Here is a 24,660-nt window from a genome sequence, read left to right on the forward strand (position 1 = left end):
GGGTAAGCCACAAACATTCATTGCCAAAGAAGCTGGCTGTTCACAGAGTGCTGTATCCAAGCATGTTAACAGAAAGTTGAGTGGAAGGAAAAAGTGTGGAAGAAAAAGATGCACAACCAACCGAGAGAACCGCAGCCTTATGATTGTCAAGCAAAATCGATTCAAGAATTTGGGTGAACTTCACAAGGAATGGACTGAGGCTGGGGTCAAGGCATCAAGAGCCACCACACACAGACGTGTCAAGGAATTTGGCTACAGTTGTCGTATTCCTCTTGTTAAGCCACTCCTGAACCACAGACAACGTCAGAGGCGTCTTACCTGGGCTAAGGAGAAGAACTGGACTGTTGCCCAGTGGACCAAAGTCCTCTTTTCAGATGAGAGCAAGTTTTGTATTTCATTTGGAAACCAAGGTCCTAGAGTCTGGAGGAAGGGTGGAGAAGCTCATAGCCCAAGTTGCTTGAAGTCCAGTGTTAAGTTTCCACAGTCTGTGATGATTTGGGGTGCAATGTCATCTGCTGGTGTTGGTCCATTGTGTTTTTTGAAAACCAAAGTCACTGCACCCGTTTACCAAGACATTTTGGAGCACTTCAGGCTTCCTTCTGCTGAAAGATGCTGATTTCATTTTCCAGCAGGATTTAGCACCTGCCCACACTGCCAAAAGCACCAAAAGTTGGTTAAATGACCATGGTGTTGGTGTGCTTGACTGGCCAGCAAACTCACCAGACCTGAACCCCATAGAGAATCTATGGGGTATTGTAAAGAGGAAAATGAGAAACAAGAGACCAAAAAATGCAGATGAGCTGAAGGCCACTGTCAAAGAAACCTGGGCTTCCATACCACCTCAGCAGTGCCACAAACTGATCACCTCCATGCCATGCCGAATTGAGGCAGTAATTAAAGCAAAAGGAGCCCCTACCAAGTATTGAGTACATATAGAGTAAATGAACATACTTTCCAGAAGGCCAACAATTCACTAAAAATGTTTTTTTTATTGGTCTTATGATTTATTCAAATTTTTTGAGATAGTGAATTGGTGGGTTTTTGTTAAATGTGAGCCAAAATCATCACAATTAAAAGAACCAAAGACTTAAACTACTTCAGTCTGTGTGCATTGAATTTATTTAATACACGAGTTTCACAATTTGAGTTGAATTACTGAAATAAATGAACTTTTCCACGACATTCTAATTTATTGAGATGCACCTGTATATTTGCCGATCAGCCACAACATTAAAACCACCTACCTAATATTGTGTAGGTCCCCCAAAACAGCACCAACCCGCATTTCAGAACAGCATTCTGAGATGCTGTTCTTCTCAACAGTTGTACAGGGCAGTTATCTGAGTTACTGTAGACTTTTTCAGTTCGAACCAGTCTGGCCATTCTCTGTTGACCTCCCTCATCAACAAGGCGTTTCTATCCGCAGAACTGCCGCTCACTGGATTACTTTTGACAGTTGTGTGTAAAAATCCCAGGAGATCAGCAGTTACAGAAATACTCAAACCAGCCCATCTGGCACCAACAATCATCCATGCGATTATCTAATAAGCCAATCGTGTGGCAGCACTGCAGGGCATAAAATCATGCAGATACAGGTCAGGAGCTTCAGTTAATGTTCAATTGTTGACAGTTCTTAGCCATTTACTATCATACCCATAAATGCATGGTTTCATTCAGTCATTTAATAAGCAGATCTTGGTTCAGTAAAAAGTCATAATGCACAACATAAAATTGATGAATATGGTGAATTTCTGTATACTCAAGTTGCTTTGCAATTGAAATAATTCTTTAATTGCCTGTTAGGTTGCTTTTTTGTGTTGTTTCAATCTCAATTGTGGTGTAATGCAAGGTTAGATGAAATGTCAGAAATGATGTGAAGATACAGACTTTCTGTATGCATAGTTCATGGTGTTGACAAATTATATGCAGGTACCACTCATTTGTGTAGATGTCAATACAAAAAAAAGTTTAACAGTAATAGAAAACAGTATAAAAAATTAACATTGGCAATATAGTAAATTGTTTATTCAAAGCCAAATGATACACAAACACTGAATTTACACTGGATTATATAGACCATTTCAAGATGTTTTAAAGTGACATTTTTGAACCTTAAACATTTCCTGCTAGTCGAATTCCGACTGTGTGCCAAACCCATTCAACCCATTGGCGACATAGGCGAGCACTTTGGCTCGGTAGATTGCCGCCCTATTTTAACATGTGTCCAATCTGTGTCGAACGAAATCGCCCTGTGCGTTCCGCTAATGTGTTGTGGCGCCCCCCATGGAACATATAGAGCATGTACTAAATGCCTTACTACTCTAACTGTTTCTTTCATATCTGTGTTTGGCAAAAACAGTGAGAGTAGTATGGATAGTATGCCATTGTGAACACGGCCATAGACTCACGATCACGGAGCTATTTCCAGTCATGCCAATGTAGCTCCCACCTACTTGAATGGGGAAACACTGGGGGGAAAAAAAAAAAAAAAAAAAAGGTTGGTCAAGATTACAATCAAAAAAATATTTCAAATCAGAAATTTTATAATATTGGAATCATAAATTGCACTACCTCATTATGCTAAAACGCACAATTTTCCCAGCTTGTATAGCTAATGCTCATGTGCGTTAGCGAGTTGATTGACAGATGTCTGTATCGAAAAGGTGATTGGCTCTTTTTAAACTTGAGGTGGGACTTCCTTTCTGCATCTGTTGACTATTGGGTGCTCAGAGCTCCTTGTTTGGGCATTTCCAATTTCTCCCATTCATTTAAATAGAAGTGAGCCTTCTCTGCTTGAACTCACATTGATGTAATAATTGGCTTGTTCAGAAATAAATTAGGCTTGTTCGATACGAGCAAAATCTGCACAGCACCAGTAATCACTGCGAGGTGAATGCCGCTAAAGCCAGGCGTACTCTGTGCAAGTTCTGACACTCCAAAGCGCATTTACCTGAAGGGACACAATGACCACTAGTAAAAGTCTACAAGTGTTTTATCTACCATTAATGTTTGTATTGTACTACACAATTGAAGATGTCATACTTGTGATATGGCTGATACAAGATCAATAATACACTAACTGTGCAGCCTTTAGCTGATAATGCAAGTGAACCGTAATACTAAAAATAGGTCTAATTAATGCACACAGTAAACAAAAAAAAAAAACTTGAAGCATGAAAATATTATGCTTAAATGCATAATAACCATTGTCAATTGCAGAAGTCATAAATTAGTAAACAAGTTAGTAACGTCCATAGATACATCATGACCAGAGTATTGTTCTATTCATAGAAGCTTCAACAACCATACAAGACAACATTTCCAAGCATTATAGCAGGTAAATGCCAAACATCCAATTATTGCAATGCTGTCCAGAATTGTGAGTGTGACACCAAACTGTAGTTCCTTTTTAATAGCTACTCAAAGTAGGAGCATTACCACCATCTACAGTAGATATGGGAAAAAAGTCAGATGGCTCCTTCTCCATGTTCATGGACAAGGGATGTCATAAGCCAGCGACTTCCATGCCAAACTGAACCAGACAGCTCTATTTCTATTAGGCTTACCTTAGAAAATTAGGGTAAAGGACATTGTTTTGAACACTTCAAACTCCCCAGTAATGAAAGTTGTTCATTTTTACACCCCCCATACATTGGGCAAATGTTAATGCCACACTTCTACAAATGAGAAGGCCAAGATATTTCAAAGCAGCCACCAAAACAGTCTTGAGCTTCAAAAAGGGCTATTTATATCCAGGTTTAAGGGACTTTGATCAAAGATTTGTGATCATGGTCTTTTTTTTGGGGAGGGGGGGGGGAAGAGAGAAAGAACAGTTTAGCATGTTAAATCCAGTGGTGTAGTAACTGCAAAACAGGGCTTTTTCAGTTGCATGTCAAGTCACAGACTAATATGCATCATTGTTTCAGGTTTTATTTTAACAGCCGTTTAAGACATGACAAGAATAACTTCTCCACTAGAAACAGTTTCCCCACTAGAGGTGGTCTTGATATGAACAGCCCTTCCTGAAAAGGAAAGGAAGTAGTGAGTGAAGGGGCAGATTAGGGTTCAGAATTCTAAAGCCATAACATTGTTAAGTACTCACTCCGCCTGCAGCTCTGCTCACAGGAACCGGTGAAAGAGGGATGGCATACTGCTGTACTACAGTGGATGAAGACCTGAGCAAGAGGATTAGCCATAGCATTCCATCAGACCATGCAATATTAAGGGTTATGACATGTTAGAAAGGTTAGTGATCATACAGCCTCCTGCAGAGGTGCTAGTGATGCTGGATCCACAAATGTGAACATCTTCACAATGAAGCGCTTGTAGTGGGTTGGGAACTGGAGACCAGAGGAACCATCCACAGGAACCAGAGTGGAAAGGTAACGGTCATCTTGGTAAGGGCATCTAGAAGGCATGGAGACAGTCAGGGCTAGCCCAAAACAGATGGACACTAATGCTTAGCACCAGTCTCACATTCCTCTCTACATTGGAGCATTTGAAACATTGCAGTACCTCATGTTATTGCCTCATGACAACCTCTTGTCACTGTCCCTCATTTGCAAGTCACTTCAGATAAGAAGTCTGCTAAATATCCAAAATGTAAAAGCAGAGACACTCACCCATTAACTAAAAGGTCCCACTGAGGTCGGCTGAGGGGATCAGGGGTTGAGGTTGCCCAGCAACGTCCCAGGATCAGGACAATATTGGGGTCGGTCCTCTCCAAAATGCGCACCTCAACATACACAGGTTCTCGCAGGACTTTTGTGACTGGGTAATCTGAATCACTGTAGTAGGACGTGTACGCTGCATCCTCTGCAGGAGGAGATTTAATTAACCCCACTGGCACTTTGAGGAAGCCATCCAGACAACCAATACACTACCTTGAGCACATCCTTTAGTGACACATTGTCCATTCCCCAGTCTAAGCTCCACTCGGAGGGGTCCAGGAGCAGCTACAGGTGGAGGTGGTGGAACAGTATTGACCTCCACAACGAGAGCTTGAACAGCAGTGCCAGAATACCTACACTGGAATAGAAGCCTGGACAAACAGTCAGTTTGTAGCATGCAGCAGAGGTTTGCATCAAGCTAAGGCATAGATCACTTACTCAAAATGACTGTCCCTTGTGATGGAACCAAGTGGTCCAATCCCCACTTCATAGGATGAAGTCATTCTGTTCTCATACACAACATATCCATTGTCCTCCTGCAAACAAACACGCTAGAAAGCCATGCCTTGCTAATCAAAAAGGATAAAGGTCACCAATACCCACCATCATGCTTGTGCCACAAGCAGTGACCGGGAACTGGTAAATGGCAAAGGAAGGTGTGGAGCCAACTGGAGCACAAGGTGGGTCACTTCCACCCAACAGACGGACTGTATCCAGGCTTAGTTGAGGTAGCGTAACATCTCTAGCCACGACAACCACAAACTGTCCATCTCGAATACATTGGACAGTCACTGTAACAAGGTACAGAGCAAGTTACCTCAAAGAAAAGGTTCCACATGACCAGCTTGACTGGTTCAACATTCCTACCTGCTTTCCCATAGTAACACTGCTGTCCATTAAAGCAGCAGTTTATAGCTTCACACTCAGCAGCATTGACACCAGGTTGTCCACATTGGATCTGCTCATAATCAGCTACAGTACACTTGTCAAGAGGCTCTGCCTGCACCACTGGCTGCTTGGGTGGAAATGCCTGAGAAAACTGAGTTTGCTGTTGCAAAGCCTGTTGAGGTAAAAACTGCTGAGCACTTGGCTGGAACACAATAGCTTGAGGATTCTGGGCTAGAATCCCCTTGTTGACTTTGTTGGAAGACTGAAGTCTGAGGCATCAGGGGCAGATTACTCCACTGTGGAACAGCATGACAGAATGTATAAAACCACAAACATACTGCCAAAAGGTAGCACATATCCATATTGTCTATCTTTACTCCACAACTGATCACCCTTTAAGTGGATCCTATTTGCCCTTTTTATACTGGCTAGAGCTTAGCTTTTTAACGATGGCTCCTCACAGTTCATTAACAATCATGGTTCTCCAGACTTGCACAAGTGGGAGTTTACAAGGTGATTCAAAGTGGCACTCAAGAGTTAACTTTCTTAAATTTATTGGATTTGTCACAATGAAAGTACACAATTAAAAAAAAAAAAAACCAAGCTCTGGGCTTAATTCAACAAAACCAATGTCTTTTATCTTATAAGAGCATTGTCTACATACAAAGTTACAAAGTTATTTCTTTTTGCATATGTTTCCCAAAATGCCTTTAACATTAATGCTGAAGCACATGCTGCAAAAGTGTTGCTGTCAGTCAAATAGTGAAATGTGGCCTTATAAAATCACTGGTCATTGTAGCTTCACAATTTTTTGCACAATGTTGAAAATGCTTGTTATTTGCCTGGCTAATGTTTAATTTAATTTCTTAAATATAGAACCTAATTATCTAAATTATTTGAACGTTGTGCAGATTGATTTATTAATTTTACACAATCACTGCTTTTTCACCTCGGGTCACCTGGGGCCTGGATTTCTAATTTACCTAGATGGGCAATTTTAGTTTATCTACATTTGTTCTATTTAACTTGTAACAACTTGTAACTTTTATGAACTCCTTTTTTTATCTCAGCCAACCCATCTGTTGACCACAACCTTACTATTCATCTTGGTACAACAATACTAAAGCCAACAAGGACAGCCGGGATCCTGGGAGTGGTGTTTGATGACCAGCTAAACTTCGCTGTACATGTCTCCTCAATTGCCCGGTCATGTAAGGTTGTGCTGTACAACGTCAGGAATATCAGACTCTTCCTTTTTGGGTTTTATATTATGAATGGCTTAAGTTCCTCATTTGTAAGTCACTGTTAAATTACAATATAAGTATGGCCCCTTGATTTGCAATGTTTTAATAAATTAATCAGTGGGTTGAGTCACAAGCTTTCCAGGGTCAGTATCTGTTTGGAGGTAGCAGATACACAAGTCCCCTGTGGCCAGTCCTGGCAATGACAAAGATCTTGATTGCAACAGATTCCACCTTGTTGCCAGAGATATTGTGGAGTGCAGGGGTGTAAAGTAATTGAGTAATTATAATTAGCTTCTATACTTAAGTATTATTTTGGGGGATTTGGATCAAGTGGGATTTGGATCAAATTTGGAACGCCCAATTCCCAATGCACTCTTAAGTCATCATGGTGTTGTAGTGACTTGCCTCAATCTGGGTGGTGGAGGACAAATCTCAGTTGCCTCCGCGTCTGAGACCGTCAACCCACGCATATTATCACATGGCTTGTTGAGCGTTACCGCGGAGACATAGCGTATGTGGAGGCTTCATGCCATCCACCGCAGCATCCACGCACAACTTGCAACGTGCCCCACCAAGAGCGAATCACATTATAGCGACCATGAGGAGGTTACCCCATGTGACTCTACCCTCCCTCGCAACCAGGCCAATTTGGTTGCTTAGGAGACCTGGTTGGAGTCACTCAGCACGCCCTGGGATTCGAACTCACAAACTTCCAGGGGTGGTAGTCAGTGTCTTTACTCGCTGAGCTACCCAGGCCCCTACTTCGTACAATTTTATTTAGTCTTGAAAAGTAACATTTTAGCAGATAGTTTTCTTCTGTATTTTCACTGCATCCGACAAACGACACAATAGACCGGAAGTTCGTAATTTCTCATTGAGAAAAAGGGCTACGTAGTATTCTAAATTAAATGTAGTGAAGTGAATTAACTCCAGATGGTGTTTCTCTATCTGTGCCATTAAGACTGCAGTCTTTTGAATCTGTTCACCAAAAAAATTCATTCACTGATTCGTTCAATGTCCATTTTTGTAAATCACACTTTCACACCAGTATGTGTGAGTCATTAAACTTACACAGTTTATTTGAGCTTTTCATACAACACTGGATCATTGTGGGTGACATCTGTGCCAGTGCATACCAGTTCATTTGCCCACTTTTGACAATTGTGTGAGTCGCTCACGGCAATAATGACAGGTACAATGAAAAAGGTGTACATTTCTTTTTCAATGCTTCCAAGTCTCCACTGAATGATAGATATAGTGTATGAGTATTGATTCTTTGCTGTCGGAGTTTGACTGACAATTAGGTTGGTAAATTAAAATTAGTCATATAATTTATGTATTAGCGCTTGGTTTGAGATGGCATATAAAATCTAAAGTTATGCCCCACAAAGGCAAAATACAGTAACTTTGCCAACACTGAAACTGAGAAAAATGGCTTAAAAGTTTTTTGATTTTCCAGCCAAATTTTCACACTTCATTTTCTCTGAATCTTAGGATAATGGAGCAAAACCCGTCTGACACAGGACAGATCTTAATTAACAGCTTTTTTAAATGTAAAATTTAATTAGATCCTCAGTGTAGAAATGACCCCTTTAACAGTGTAGGCCATATTAAATCTTAAGCTTTGTGGTCAAAATAAAATAAAATTCCATGTGCTCCATTTTAATTTGACCGAATATTGGTTATTAAAGCAGCTTATAGTTCTGAGCTTTATTTAAAAATAATAATAATAATAATTGTCTTGCGCTAAACAATCCTCCTCACGTTTAAAATGATTTCTACTCCCCTGTGAAGTGCCCATAAATCGGGTCTAGCAATGGGCACATTGGGCACAAACGCCTGTGTAATTCTAGATATATAAATAACTTTATATATGCGATTGAAGAAAAATATAAGTATTTTTATGATGTAAACTCAACCACTAATACTGAGAAATACGTTTGTTTGCTGTTGTCATTTGTTGTCCATTCTACAAAGGTGCCTTAAATGGTTCCCAGCAGGCAGCAGATGTCCTTACCCCACCCTCATCCCCAATCCCATCCATATGTGGAGCCTGCCAGGAGACGTCACTTTCAAAACTCAAAACTGGATTTAAAAGAACAGCTGTAGAATGTGAGTCGGACAACTCTTTTTAACAGTAAGTGATAAATATACCAAGAAAATAAATGGTGCTTGTTTGGCAAAACTAGAGCAGATTATTTTCTATTCAATCTATAGATTGAAATCTATTCATACCAAAACCCCATTCTGGCCAAGAAGAGCATCCTTCATCACATGCAGTACATACTGCACTCCGACAGTAGTTCTATGGCTTAACTTTAAATAGTAATTTATTTATTTTTTAAATGTGAGATTGTAAGAAAGACTGCCTTTATTTTGTACACAATGTCTTTAGGCTTTAATATTGACTGTGTCTTTAACAGTCTGTCATTAGAGCATTATGGGGCTCAGTCCACTTCATCTTGTGCTCTGTGAGTATTACTTTTTCTCTGTGTCCTTAAATTGATATGTACACTGGCAGCCAAAAGTTTGGAATAATGTACAGATTTTACTCTTATGGAAAGAAATTGGTACTTTTATTCACCAAAGTGGCATTCAACTGATCACAATGTATAGTCAGGACATTAATAAAGTGAAAAATGTCTATTACAATTTGAAAAAAATTAAACTACTTCAAAGAGTTCATCAAAAAATCCTCCACGTGCAGCAATGACAGCTTTGCCGATCCTTGGCATTCTAGCTGTCAGTTTGTCCAGATACTCGGGTGACATTTCACACACGCTTCCTGTAGCACTTGCCATAGATGTGGCAGTCTTGTTGGGCACTTCTCACGCACCTTACAGTCTAGCTGATCCCATAAAAGCTCAATGGGGTTAAGATCCATAACACTCTTTTCCAATTATCTGTTGTCCAATGTCTGTATTTCTTTGCCCACTCTAACCTTTTCTTTTTGTTTTTCTGTTTCAAAAGTGGCTTTTTCTTTGCAGTTCTTCCCATAAAGCCTGCACCTGAGTCTTCTCTTTAGTACTGTAGTGTACACCTTTGTATGAAACCTTCAGTTTTTTGGCAGTTTCAAGCATTGTATAGCCTTCATTCCTCAAAACAATGATTGACTGAGGAGTTTCTGGGGAAAGCCGTTTCTTTTTTTGCCATTTTGTCCTAATTTTGACCTTAAGACATACCAGTCTATTGCATACTGTGGCAATTCAAAAACAAACACAATGTTAAGCTTTATTTAATGAACCAAATAGCTTTCAACTGTGTTTGATATAATGGCAAGTGATTTTCTAGTACCACATCAGCAATTTAGCATGATTACTCAAGGATAAGGTGTTGGAGTGATGGCTGCTGGAAATGGGGCCTGTCTAGATTTGATCAAAAATGACTTTTCAAATAGTGATGGTGCTGTTTTTTACATCAGTAATGTCCTGGCTAATTTGTGATCAGTTGAATGCCACTTTGGTGAATTAAAGTACCAATTTCCTTCTGAAACAGCAAAATCTGTACATTATTCCAAACTTTTGGCCACCAGTGTATGTTTATATATTTTTTGCCTCTTTTTTTTTTTTTTTGTCCTACTGATTTCTTGTGCTGGCACTGTTTTGAAACTCTGGCAGGTGAACATTACAGAAATCAGACTCTGGTTTTTTTTAATCTCTAAACACAAAACACAATCTGGACAGAACAAGCTGCCTACACATTTGGCCAAATCATTTTAAGTTCTGACACTCAAGCACTTTTAAATAAAGGAACACAATCACCACCAGTAAGTCAATATTTTCCCCAAGTGTTTTAACTATTAATGTTTGTATTGTACTACAAATAATCAACTGAAAAGGTGATACTCATGTTATGACTGATACAAAATCAATGGAAGACTTTAATTGTACAGTCACCTCAGTTGATAATGCAAGTGAGCCATAATTCAGAAACATACTATGTTTAGTATGCACACACGCAGTAAACTTAAACACCAGATTAAATAATGGGGATAGAACATTAAGCATGAAAATATTATGCTTAATGCATAACCGTTAAGCCAATTTCAGAAGTCATTGAGTAAACAGGTCAGTAACTTCCCAGCAATGTAGGTACATCACGATCCGAGTATTGTTCCATTCATACAAGCTTCAACCACCATACAAGACATTAAGCATTATAGCTGTTTGGAGTAGTTTACCTGCTAACTGAAACATCCATCCAGATTGTTGCAATGCTGTCCAGAATTGTGTGTGACCCCAAACTATAGTTCCTTTTTAATGGCTACTCAAAGGAGCATTACCACCATCTACGGTAGAATTAAAAAAAAAAAAAAAAAAAAAAAAAAAAAAAGAAGGCTCTTTCCCCATGTTCACGAACAAAGGATGTATGTTATAAGCCAGCAACTTCCATGCCAAATTGAACCAGACAGCTCAATATATTTTAGGCTTAACTTTGTGAATTAGGGTAAAGGACATCGTTTTGAACACTGTTCACATACTCCCCAGTAATGAAAGGGGTTCATTTTTACACTCCCACCCCCTTGCATTGTGCAAATGTTAATGCTGCACTTCTACAAATCTGAGAAGGCCAAGATATTTCAAATCAGCCACCAAAACAGTCTTAAGCTTCAAAAATTGTTACTTATCTCCAGGTTTAAGGGACTTTGAGCAAAGACTTGATCATGGCCTTGGGGAAAAAAAAAAGTGGGGATTTTAGCATAAATCCCGTGGTGTAGTAACTGCAAAACAGGGCTCTTTCAGTTGTATGTCAAGTCACACCAGACTAATATGCATCATTGTTTCAGGTTTTATTTTAACAGCCATTTAAGACATGACAAGAATAACTTCTCCACTAGAAACAGTTTCCCCACTAGAGGTGGTCTTGATATGAACAGCCCTTCCTGAAAAGGAAAGGAAGTAGTGAGTGAAGGGGCAGATTAGGGTTCAGAATTCTAAAGCCATAACATTGTGAAGTACTCACTCAGCCTGCAGCTCTGCTCACAGGAACCGGTGAAAGAGGGATGGCATACTGCTGTACTACAGTGGATGAAGACCTGAGCAAGAGGATTAGCCATAGCATTCCATCAGACCATGCAATATTAAGGGTTATGACATGTTAGAAAGGTTAGTGATCATACAGTCTCCTGCAGAGGTGCTAGTGATGCTGGATCCACAAATGTGAACATCTTCACAATGAAGCGCTTGTAGTGGGTTGGGAACTGGAGACCAGAGGAACCATCCACAGGAACCAGAGTGGTAAGGTAACGGTCATCTTGGTAAGGGCATCTAGAAGGCATGGAGACAGTCAGGGCTAGCCCAAAACAGACAGCCTAAAATGCTTGGGGAACACCAGTCTCACATTCCTCCCTACATCGGAATGTTTGAAACATATTGCAGTACCTCATGTTATTGCCTCATGACAACCTCTTGTCACTGTCCCTCATTTGCAAGTCACTTCAGATAAGACATCTGCTAAATTAACATCCAAAAAATGTAAAGCAGAGACACTCACCCATTAACTAAAAGGTCCCACTGAGGTCGGCTGAGGGGATCAGGGGTTGAGGTTGCCCAGCAACGTCCCAGGATCAGGACAATATTGGGGTCGGTCCTCTCCAAAATGCGCACCTCAACATACACAGGTTCTCGCAGGACTTTTGTGACTGGGTAATCTGAATCACTGTAGTAGGACGTGTACGCTGCATCCTCTGCAGGAGGAGATTTAATTAACCCCACTGGCACTTTGAGGAAGCCATCCAGACAACCAATACACTACCTTGAGCACATCCTTTAGTGACACATTGTCCATTCCCCAGTCTAAGCTCCACTCGGAGGGGTCCAGGAGCAGCTACAGGTGGAGGTGGTGGAACAGTATTGACCTCCACAACGAGAGCTTGAACAGCAGTGCCAGAATACCTACACTGGAATAGAAGCCTGGACAAACAGTCCGTTTGTAGCATGCAGCAGAGGTTTGCATCAAGCCAAGGCATAGATCACTTACTCAAAATGACTGTCCCTTGTGATGGAACCAAGTGGTCCAATCCCCACTTCATAGGATGAAGTCATTCTGTTCTCATACACAACATATCCATTGTCCTCCTGCAAACAAACATGCTAGAAAGCCATGCCTTGCTAATCAAAAAGGATAAAGGTCACCAATACCCACCATCATGCTTGTGCCACAAGCAGTGACCGGGAACTGGTAAATGGCAAAGGAAGGTGTGGAGCCAACTGGAGCACAAGGTGGGTCACTTCCACCCAACAGACGGACCGTATCCAGGCTTAGTTGAGGTAGCGTAACATCTCTAGCCACGACAACCACAAACTGTCCATCTCGAATGCATTGGACAGTCACTGTAACAAGGTACAGAGCAAGTTACCTCAAAGAAAAGGTTCCACATGACCAGCTTGACTGGTTCAACACTCCTACCTGCTTTCCCATAGTAACACTGCTGTCCATTAAAGCAGCAGTTTATAGCTTCACACTCAGCAGCACTGACACCAGGTTGTCCACATTGGATCTGCTCATAATCAGCTACAGTACACTTGTCAAGAAGTTCCGCCTGCACCACTGGCTGCTTGGGTGGAAATGCCTGAGAAAACCGAGTTTGCTGTTGCAAAGCCTGTTTAGGTAAAAACTGCTGAGCACTTGGCTGGAATACAAGAGCTTGAGGATTCTGGGCTAGAATCCCCCTTTGTTGGAAGACTGAAGTCTGAGGCATCTGGGGCAGATTACTCCACTGTGGAACAGCATGACAGAATGTATAAAACCACAAACATACTGCCAGAAGGTAACACATATCCATATTGTCTATCTTTACCCCACAACTGATCACCCTTTAAGTGGATCCTATTTGCCCTTTTTATACTGGCTAGAGCTTAGCTTTTTAACGATGGCTCCTCGCAGTTCATTAACAATCATGGTTCTCCAGACTTGCACAAGTGGGAGCTTACAAGGTGATGCATATTGGCACTCAAGAGTTAACTTTCTTAAATTTATTGGATTTGTCACAATGAAAGTACACAATAATAAAAAACAAAAAAAACAAAAAAAAAACAAGCTCTGGGCTTAATTCAACAAATCCAATGTCTTTTATCTTATAAGAGCATTGTCTACATACAAAGTTACAAAGTTATTTCCTTTTTGCATATGTTTCCCAAAATGCCTTTAACATTAATGCTGAAGCACATGCTGCAAAAGTGTTGCTGTCAGTCAAATAGTGAAATGTGGCCTTATAAAATCACCGGTCATTGTAGCTTCATAATTTTTTGCACAATGTTGAAAATGCTTGTTATTTGCCTAGCTAATGTTTAATTTAATTTCTTAAATATAGACCCTAATTATCTAAATTATTTGAACGTTGTGCAGATTGATTTATTACTTTTACACAATTACTGCTTTGTTCACCTAGGGTCACCTGGGGCCTGGATTTCTAACTTATCTAGATTAGCAGATGGCCAACCCATCTGTTGACCACAACCTTACTATTCATCTTGGTACAACAATACTAAAGTCAACAAGGACAGCCAGGATCCTGGGAGTGGTGTTTGATGACCAGCTAAACTTCACTGTACATGTCTCCTCAATTGCCCGGTCATGTAGGTATGTGCTGTACAACGTCAGGAATATCAGACCCTTCCTTTTTGGGTTTTATATTATGAATGGCTTAAGTTCCTCATTTGTAAGTCACTGTTAAATTACAATATAAGTATGGCCCCTTGATTTGCAATGTTTTAATAAATTAATCAGTGGGTTGAGTCACAAGCTTTCCAGGGTCAGTATCTGTTTGGAGGTAGCAGATACACAGCTCCCCTGTGGCCAGTCCTGGCAATGACAAAGATCTTGATTGCAACAGATTCCACCTTGTTGCCAGAGATATTGTGGAGTGCAGGTGTGTAAAGTAATTGAGTAATTATAATTAGCTTCTATACTTAAGTATTATTTTGGGGGATTTGGATCAAGTGCAATTTAAACTGAATAATTGTACTTGTTTCTCTCTCCTTTTTCTCCCCAATTTGCAACGCCCAATTCCCAATGCACTCTTAAGTCATCATGGTGTTGTAGTGACTTGCCTCAATCTGGGTGGTGGAGGACAAATCCCAGTTGCCTCCGCATCTGAGACTGTCAACCCACGCATCTTATCACATGGCTTGTTGAGCATTACCATGGAGACGTAGTGTATGTGGAGGCTTCACGCCATCCACCGCAGCATCCACGCACAACTTGCCACGTGCCCCACCAAGAGCGAATCACATTATAGCGACCATGAGGAGGTTATCCCATGTGACTCTACCCTCCGTTGCAACCAGGCCAATTTGATTGCTTAAGAGACCTGATTGGAGTCACTCAGCACACCCTGGGATTCGAACTCACAAACTTCCAGGGGTGGTAGTCAGTGTCTTTACTCGCTGAGCTACCCAGGCCCCTACTTCGTACAATTTTATTTAGTCTTGAAAAGTGACATTTTAGCAGATAGTTTTCTTCTGTATTTTCACTGCATCCGACAAACGACACAATAGACCGGAAGTTCGTAATTTCTCATTGAGAAAAAGGGCTACGTAGTATTCTAAATTAAATGTAGTGAAGTGAATTAACTCCAGATGGTGTTTCTCTATCTCTGCCATTAAGACTGCAGTCTTTTGAATCTGTTCACCAAAAAAATTCATTCACTGATTCGTTCAATGACCATTTTTGTAAATCACACTTTCACACCAGTATGTGTGAGTCATTAAACTTACACAGTTTATTTGAGCTTTTCATACAACACTGGATCATTGTGGGTGACATCTGTGCCAGTGCATACCAGTTCATTTGCCCACTTTTGACAATTGTGTGAGTCGCTCACGGCAATAATGACAGGTACAATGAAAAAGGTGTACATTTCTTTTTCAATGCTTCCAAGTCTCCACTGAATGATAGATATAGTGTACGAGTATTGATTCTTTGCTGTCGGAGTTTGACTGACAAGTAGGTTGGTAAATTAAAATTAGTCATATAATTTATGTATTAGCGCTTGGTTTGAGATGGCATATAAAATCTAACGTTATGCCCCACAAAGGCAAAATACAGTAACTTCGCCAACACTGAAACTAAGAAAAATGGCTTAAAGGTTTTTTGATTTTCCAGCCAAATTTTCACACTTCATTTTCTCTGAATCTTAGGATAATGGAGCAAAACCCGTCTGACACAGGACAGATCTTAATTAATAGCTTTTTTAAATGTAAAATTTAATTAGATCCTCAGTGTAGAAATGACCCCTTCAACAGTGTAGGCCATATGAAATCTTAAGCTTTGTGGTCAAAATTAAATAAAATTCCATGTGCTCCATTTTAATTTGACCGAATATTGGTTATTAAAGCAGCGTATAGTTCTGAGCTTTATTTAAAAATAAAAATAATAATAATTGTCTTGCGCTAAACAATCCTCCTCACTTTTAAAATGATTTCTACTCCCCTGTGAAGTGCCCATAAATAGGGTCTAGCAATGCCTATGGTTTCCCCTGAATCTGAGAATAGTTCAGCCAACACCGTCACTTACACGACAGATAGAACCTCAATACTGACAAAATGTGCAGTTACTAATGCTTTTTGCCTTTGCAGGTCATCATCATTAAGCTTAACCATGAACTAAACCTAAAAATTTTTCAAAGATTCAAAAACATTTACTTGACATTTGCCTTTCCTCACCATTGCATGTCTTTCTCAGACCATAAAATATATTAAAATTGGGCACAAACGCCTGTGTAATTCTAGATATATAAATAACTTTATATATGCGATTGAAGAAAAATATAAGTATTTTTATTACGTTAACTCAACCACTAACACTGAGAAATACGTTTGTTTGTTGTTGTCATTTGTTGTCCATTGTACAAAGGTGCCTGAAATGGTTCCCAGCAGGCAGCAGATGTCCTTACCCCACCCTCATCCCTAATCCCATCCATATGTGGAGCCTGCCAGGAGACGTCACTTTCAAAACTCAAAACTGGATTTAAAAGAACAGCTGTAGAATGTGAGTCAGACAACTCTTTTTAACAGTAAGTGATAAATATACCAAGAAAAAAAATGGTGCTTGTTTGGCAAAACTAGAGCAGATTATTTTCTATTCAATCTATAGATTGAAATCTATTCATACCAAAACCCCATTCTGGCCAAGAAGAGCATCCTTCATCACATGCAGTACATACTGTACTCCGACAGTAGTTCTATGGCTTAACTTTAAATAGTAATTTATTTATTTTTTAAATGTGAGGTTGTAAGAAAGACTGCCTTTATTTTGTACACAATGTCTTTAGGCTTTAATATTGACTGTGTCTTTAACAGTCTGTCATTAGAGCATTATGGAGCTCAGTCCACTTCATCTTGTGCTCTGTGAGTATTACTTTTTCTCTGTGTCCTTAAATTGATATGTACACTGGCAGCCAAAAGTTTGGAATAATGTACAGATTTTACACTTATGGAAAGAAATTGGTACTTTTATTCACCAAAGTGGCATTCAACTGATCACAATGTATAGCCAGGACATTAATAAAGTGAAAAATGTCTATTACAATTTGAAAAAAATTAAACTACTTCAAAGAGTTCATCAAAAAATCCTCCACGTGCAGCAATGACAGCTTTGCAGATCCTTGGCATTCTAGCTGTCAGTTTGTCCAGATACTCGGGTGACATTTCACACACGCTTCCTGTAGCACTTGCCATAGATGTGGCTGTCTTGTTGGGCACTTATCACGCACCTTACAGTCTAGCTGATCCCACAAAAGCTCAATGGGGTTAAGATCCATAACACTCTTTTCCAATTATCTGTTGTCCAATGTCTGTATTTCTTTGCCCACTCTAACCTTTTCTTTTTGTTTTTCTGTTTCAAAAGTGGCTTTTTCTTTGCAGTTCTTCCCATAAAGCCTGCACCTGAGTCTTCTCTTTAGTACTGTAGTGTACACCTTTGTATGAAACCTTCCGTTTTTTGGCAGTTTCAAGCATTGTATAGCCTTCATTCCTCAAAACAATGATTGACTGAGGAGTTTCTGGGGAAAGCTGATTCTTTTTTTGCCATTTTGACCTAATATTGACCTTAAGACATGCCAGTCTATTGCATACTGTGGCAACTCAAAAACAAACACAAAGACAATGTTAAGCTTCATTTAATGAACCAAATAGCTTTCAGCAGTGTTTGATATAATGGCAAGTGATTTTTTTTTTAGTACCAAATTAGCAATTTAGCATGATTACTCAAGGATAAGGTGTTGGAGTGATGGCTGCTGGAAATGGGGCCTGTCTAGATTTGATCAAAAATGACTTTTTTCAAATAGTGATGGTGCTGTTGTTTACATCAATAATGTCCTGACTATACTTTGTGATCAGTTGAATGCCACTTTGGTGAATAAAAGTACTAATTTCCTTCCGAAACAGCAAAATCTGTACATTATTCCAAACTTTTGGCCACCAGTGTATGTTTATTTATATATTTTTTTGCCTCTTTTTTGTCCTACTGATTTCTTGTGCTGGCACTGTTTTGAAACTCTGGCAGGTGAACTTTACAGAAATCAGACTCTATGGTTTTTTAAGCTCTAACAAACACAAAACACAATCTGGACAGAACAAGCTGCCTACACATTTGGCCAAATCATTTTAATTAAATTCTATTTACTTAATTCACTTTTGCAACCTCATATTTTTACCAGATTAATCTTTAAACTTTAATGTGGATAGCATTATATCTTGAGAAATTACAAGAAAAATTAAAAATATATTTTTTGTTTTGAATCTGAGCTTTGCATTTCAAACATTTGGTTTGATAATGTTGTTTGACAAGCAAAGGAATATGGATTTGTTTTTTTTCCATCCACATGCAAGGATCACAGAGGGAAGATGCTCCCAGATTAATAGTGTATTTTACAGATTCACACTTTAATGGGGTTTTCTCTTTGTGACTTTTAGTGGTGATTTCAAACATTCAATCTGGACAAACTCAAGGTGATTATATTTACTTTTATTTCATCACATATTCTATGCAAAATTACAAACACAGTGAAGCTGATGTCTTCTATAGTTGTTTTCCTAGTAAGTCAGTTCATTGTCTGCTATTTCCAGTCATGCCAGTACAGCTCCCATCTACTTGAATGGGGAAACTCCAAAATCTCAAAAACAGTTGGTCAAGATTACAATCCAAAAAAATATTTCAAATCAGAAATTACATTTTATAATATTGGAATCATAAATTGTGCTTCTTTACCTCATATTATGCTAAAACACATGTTTTTCCCCTGGCTTGTATAGCGTATGTTCGTTAGCGAGTTGATTGACAGGTGATGTCTGAATCTAAAAGTTGGTTGGCTCTTTTAACCTTAAGGCAGGACTTCCTTTCTACAGCCGTTGACCTTTTGATGCTCAGAGCTCCTTGTTTGGGTGTTTCCAATTTCTCCCATTCATTTAAATAGAAGTGACCCATCTCTGCTTGTACTCATGTTGATGTAATATTAGCTTGTTCAGAAAAAAAAAATTATAGGCTTGTTCGAGATGAGCAAAATCTGTGCAGCACCAGTAATCACTGTGATGTGAATGCTGCTAATGCTGGGTGTACACTGTGCAAGTTCTAACACTCCAAAGCGCTTTTACGTGAAGCGACACAATCACTACCAGTAAGTTAATATTTTCCCCAAGTGTCTCTTCTATTAATGTTGTGTATTGTACTACAAATAATCAATTGAAGAGGTGATACTCATGTTATGGCGGATATGAAATCAACTGGAAGACTTTAATTGTATGGTCACCTCAGTTGATAATGCAAATGAGCCATAATACTAAAAATAGTATGTTTGTGAATGCACACACTAAACTTAGATTAAATAATGGGGATAGAACATTAAGCATGAAAATATTATGCTTAATGCATTATAACCATTAAGTCAGTTTTAGAAGTCATAAATTAGTAAACAGGTCAGTAACTTCCCAACAACGTAGATGCATCATGATTGGAGTATTGTTCCATTCATACAAGCTTCAACCACCATACAAGACATTAAGCATTATAGCTGTTTGGAGTAGTTTACCTGCTAACTGAAACATCCATCCAGATTGTTGCAATGCTGTCCAGAATTGTGAGTGTGACACCAAACTGTCATTCCTTTTTAAATGGCTACTCAAAGGAGCATTACCACCATCTACAGTAGATATGGGAAAAAGAGTAAGATAGCTTTTTGCCCCATGTTCATGGACAGGATGTCATAAGCCAGCAACTTCCATGCCAAATTGAACCAGACAGCTCAATATATACACTTTATTAGGCTTACCCTAGTGAATTAGGGTAAAGGACATCATTTTGAAAACTTCACATACTCCCCAGTATGGAACTTAGTTCATTTTTTACCCCCCCAAAAAAATAAAATCCCTTTTAGTGTGCAAATGTTAATGCTGCACTTCGACAACATCAAAGATGTTGTCAGAAAAGCAGCCACCAAAACAGTCTTAAGTAGCCCTTTTTGAAGCTTATCTCCAGGTTTGAGGGACTTTGATCAAAGATTTGTGATCATGGGCTTACTCTTTTACACAGTACAGTTTAGCATGTTAAATCCAGTGGTGTAGTAACTGCAAAACAGGGCTTTTTCAGTTGTATGTCAAGTCACACCAGACTAATATGCATCGTTGTTTCAGGTTTTATTTTAACAGCCATTTAAGACATGACAAGAATAACTTCTCCACTAGAAACAGTTTCCCCACTAGAGGTGGTCTTGATATGAACATCTCTTCCTGAAAAGGAAAGGAAATAGTGAGTGAAGGGGCAGATTAAGGTTCAGAATTCTAAAGCCATAACATTGTGAAGTACTCACTCAGCCTGCTGCAGCTCTGCTCACAGGAACCGGTGAAAGAGGGATGGCATACTGCTGTACTACAGTGGATGAAGACCTGAGCAAGAGGATTAGCCATAGCATTCCATCAGACCATGCAATATTAAGGGTTATGACATGTTAGAAAGGTTAGTGATCATACAGTCTCCTGCAGAGGTGCTAGTGATGCTGGATCCACAAATGTGAACATCTTCACAATGAAGCGCTTGTAGTGGGTTGGGAACTGGAGACCAGAGGAACCATCCACAGGAACCAGAGTGGTAAGGTAACGGTCATCTTGGTAAGGGCATCTAGAAGGCATGGAGACAGTCAGGGCTAGCCCAAAACAGACAGCCTAAAATGCTTGGGGAACACCAGTCTCACATTCCTCCCTACATCGGAATGTTTGAAACATATTGCAGTACCTCATGTTATTGCCTCATGACAACCTCTTGTCACTGTCCCTCATTTGCAAGTCACTTCAGATAAGACATCTGCTAAATTAACATCAAAAAATGTAAAGCGGAGACACTCACCCATTAACTAAAAGGTCCCACTGAGGTCGGCTGAGGGGATCAGGGGTTGAGGTTGCCCAGCAACGTCCCAGGATCAGGACAATATTGGGGTCGGTCCTCTCCAAAATGCGCACCTCAACATACACAGGTTCTCGCAGGACTTTTGTGACTGGGTAATCTGAATCACTGTAGTAGGATGTGTACGCTGCATCCTCTGCAGGAGGAGATTTAATTAACCCCACTGGCACTTTGAGGAAGCCATCCAGACAACCAATACACTACCTTGAGCACATCCTTTAGTGACACATTGTCCATTCCCCAGTCTAAGCTCCACTCGGAGGGGTCCAGGAGCAGCTACAGGTGGAGGTGGTGGAACAGTATTGACCTCCACAACGAGAGCTTGAACAGCAGTGCCAGAATACCTACACTGGAATAGAAGCCTGGACAAACAGGCCGTTTGTAGCATGCAGCAGAGGTTTGCATCAAGCCAAGGCATAGATCACTTACTCAAAATGACTGTCCCTTGTGATGGAACCAAGTGGTCCAATCCCCACTTCATAGGATGAAGTCATTCTGTTCTCATACACAACATATCCATTGTCCTCCTGCAAACAAACATGCTAGAAAGCCATGCCTTGCTAATCAAAAAGGATAAAGGTCACCAATACCCACCACCATGCTTGTGCCACAAGCAGTGACCGGGAACTGGTAAATGGCAAAGGAAGGTGTGGAGCCAACTGGAGCACAAGGTGGGTCATTGCCACCCAACAGACGGACCGTATCCAGGCTTAGTTGAGGTAGCGTAACATCTCTAGCCACGACAACCACAAACTGTCCATCTCGAATGCATTGGACAGTCACTGTAACAAGGTACAGAGCAAGTTACCTCAAAGAAAAGGTTCCACATGACCAGCTTGACTGGTTCAACACTCCTACCTGCTTTCCCATAGTAACACTGCTGTCCTTTAAAGCAGCAGTTTATAGCTTCACACTCAGCAGCATTGACACCAGGTTGTCCACATTGGATCTGCTCATAATCAGCTACAGTACACTTGTCAAGAGGCTCTGCCTGCACCACTGGCTGCTTGGGTGGAAATGCCTGAGAAAACCAAGTTTGCTGTTGCAAAGCCTGTTGAGGTAAAAACTGCTGAGCACTCGGCTGGAACACAAGAGCTTGAGGATTCTGGGCTAGAACCCCCCTTTGTTGACTTGGTTGGAAGACTGAAGTCTGAGGCACCTGCAGCAGATTACTCCACTGTGGAACAGCATAACAGAATGCACAAAACCACAAACATACTGCCAGAAGATAACATGTACCCATATTGTCTACCATTGCTCCACAAATGATCACACCATTTGAGTAGATCCTATTTGCCCTTTTTATACTGGATAGATCTTAGCTTTTTAAGGATGTCCCCTCACAGTTCATTAACAATCATGGTTCTCCAGACTTGCACAATTGGGAGCTTACAAGGTGATTCTTACTGGCACTCAAGGGTTAACCTTCTTTTATTGGTGATTTCTGAAAATTTCTTGGATTTGTCACAATGAATATACACACACAAAAAAAAAAAAAAAAAAAAAAAAAAATGTGTTTTAGCTTATAAGAGCATTGTCTACATACAGAGTTACAAAGTTATTTCCTTTTTGCACATGCTTCCCAAAATGCCTTTATTATTAATGCTGAAGCACATGCTGCAAAAATGTTGCTGTCAGTCAAATAGTGAAATGTGGCCTTATAAAATCGCTGGTCATTGTAGCTTCATAACTTTTTGCACAATGTTGAAAATGCTTGTTATTTGCCTGGCTAATGTTAAATTTTATTTCTTAAATATAGACCGTAATTATCTAAATTATTTGAATGTTGTGCAGATTGATTTATTACTTTTACACAATCACAATGACTGTACATGTCTCCTCAATTGCCCGGTCATGTAGGTTTGCTCAGTACAACATCAGGAATATCAGACCGCTCCTTGTTGGCTTTTATATTATGAATAGCTTAAGTTCCTCATTTGTTAGTCACTGGTAAATTACAATGTAAGTATGGCCCCTTGATTTGCAGTGTTTTAACAAATTCATCAGTGGGTTGAGTCACAAGCTTTCCAGGGTCAGTAGGGACTGTTTGGAGGTAGCAGATACACAAGTCCCCTGTGGCCAATCCTGGCAATGACAATGATCTTGATTGCAACAGATTCCACCTTGTTGCCAGAGATATTGTGGAGTGCAGGGATGTAAAGTAATTGAGTAATTATAATTAGCTTCTATACTAAAGTATTATTTTGGGGGATTTGGATCAAGTGCAATTTAAACTGAATACTTGTACTTTTGCTTAATTATGTTTCCAAAGAAAAAAGTAATACTTTTTACTTCATACAATGATTTTTTTCTCCCCTTTTCCTCCCCAATTCCCAATGCACTCTTAAGTCCTCATGGTGGTGTAGTGATTCACCTTAATCTGGGTGGTGGAGGATGAATCTCTGCATCTGAGACCGTCAACCCACACATCTTATCACGTGGCTTGTTGAGCACGTTACTGTGGAGACATAGCGCGTGTGGAGGCTTCATGCCATCCACTGTGGCATCCATGCACAGCTCACCACATGCCCCACCGAGAGCAAACCACATTATAGCGACCACAAGGAGTTTACCCCATGTGACTCTACACTCCCTAGCAACCAGGCCAATTTGGTTGCTTAGGAGACCTGGTTGGAGTCATTCAGTACGCCCTGGGATTCGAACTCGCGAACTTCCAGGGGTGGTAGTCAGTGTCTTTACTCGCTGAGCTACCCAGGCCCCTACTTTGTAAAATTTTATTTAGTCTTGAAAAGTGACATTTTAGCAGATTTTCTTTCGTCTTTTCACTGCATCTGACAAATGACAGACAATAGACCAGAAGTTTGTAATTTCTCATTGAGAGTCGTGCAAGGGCTAAGTAGTGTTCTAAATTAAATGTAGTGAAGTGAATTAACTCCAGATGGTGTTTCTCTATCTCTGCCATTAACTGGTGACTCCAGTCTTTTGAGTCTGTTCACCAAAAAAAATCATTCACTGATTCGTTCAATGACCATTTTTGTAAATTACACTTTCTGGATCATTGTGGGTGACAACTGTGCCAGTGCATACCAGTTCATTTGTACATTTTTGACAAAGAAACTATTTTTTTCAATGCTTCTAAGTCTCCACTGAATGATAGATATATTATATTAGTATTGATACTTTGCTATCAGTTTGACTGACAAGAAGGTTGGTAAATTAAAATTAGTCATATAATTTATGTATTAGCGCTTAGTTTGAGATGGCATATAAAATCTAAAGTTATGCCCCACAAAGGCAAAATACAGTAACTACGCCAACACTGAAACTGAGAAAAATGGCTTAAAGTTTTTTTGATATTCCAGCCAAATTTTCATTATCAAATTTCCATACTTCATTTTCTCTGAATCTTAGGATAATGGCACAAAACCCGTCTGACACAGGACAGATCTTAATTAACTGCTTTTTTAAATATAAAATTTAATTAGATCCTCAATGTAGAAATG

The 24,660-nt window shown here is 39.8% G+C and overlaps 3 protein-coding genes across 3 annotated transcripts; all 3 read right to left on the bottom strand.

The window, feature by feature from the left end:
• Positions 1–2,484: 2,484 nt before the first annotated feature.
• LOC127450990 (zona pellucida sperm-binding protein 4-like) lies at positions 2,485–6,036 on the bottom strand. The gene is made up of 9 exons (XM_051715471.1): positions 6,020–6,036; positions 5,538–5,827; positions 5,274–5,461; positions 5,109–5,206; positions 4,884–5,041; positions 4,623–4,815; positions 4,260–4,407; positions 4,103–4,175; positions 2,485–4,022 (listed from the first exon to the last, which is right to left on the bottom strand). The coding sequence occupies exons 1-9, from the start codon at positions 6,034–6,036 to the stop codon at positions 3,946–3,948; spliced, it is 1,242 nt and encodes a 413-aa protein (XP_051571431.1). The 3' UTR covers positions 2,485–3,945.
• Positions 6,037–11,579: 5,543 nt separating this feature from the next.
• On the bottom strand, positions 11,580–13,502 carry LOC127450991 (zona pellucida sperm-binding protein 4-like). The gene is made up of 8 exons (XM_051715472.1): positions 13,211–13,502; positions 12,947–13,134; positions 12,782–12,879; positions 12,557–12,714; positions 12,296–12,488; positions 11,922–12,069; positions 11,765–11,837; positions 11,580–11,684 (listed from the first exon to the last, which is right to left on the bottom strand). Exons 1-8 carry the CDS (start codon positions 13,500–13,502, stop codon positions 11,608–11,610), a joined length of 1,227 nt encoding a protein of 408 aa, XP_051571432.1. The 3' UTR covers positions 11,580–11,607.
• Positions 13,503–20,336: 6,834 nt separating this feature from the next.
• On the bottom strand, positions 20,337–23,354 carry LOC127450992 (zona pellucida sperm-binding protein 4-like; the record flags this gene model as incomplete). The annotated part of the gene is made up of 9 exons (XM_051715473.1): positions 20,337–20,526; positions 20,607–20,682; positions 20,767–20,914; positions 21,140–21,332; positions 21,401–21,558; positions 21,626–21,723; positions 21,791–21,978; positions 22,055–22,423; positions 23,303–23,354. Coding segments are annotated over 9 exons (1,359 nt in total), but the record flags the coding sequence as incomplete, so codon positions are not given.
• Between the last annotated feature and the right edge of the window lie 1,306 nt (positions 23,355–24,660).

Source organism: Myxocyprinus asiaticus, chromosome 13, assembly GCF_019703515.2.
Source record: "Myxocyprinus asiaticus isolate MX2 ecotype Aquarium Trade chromosome 13, UBuf_Myxa_2, whole genome shotgun sequence".
NCBI classification, from domain to species: domain Eukaryota; kingdom Metazoa; phylum Chordata; class Actinopteri; order Cypriniformes; family Catostomidae; genus Myxocyprinus; species Myxocyprinus asiaticus.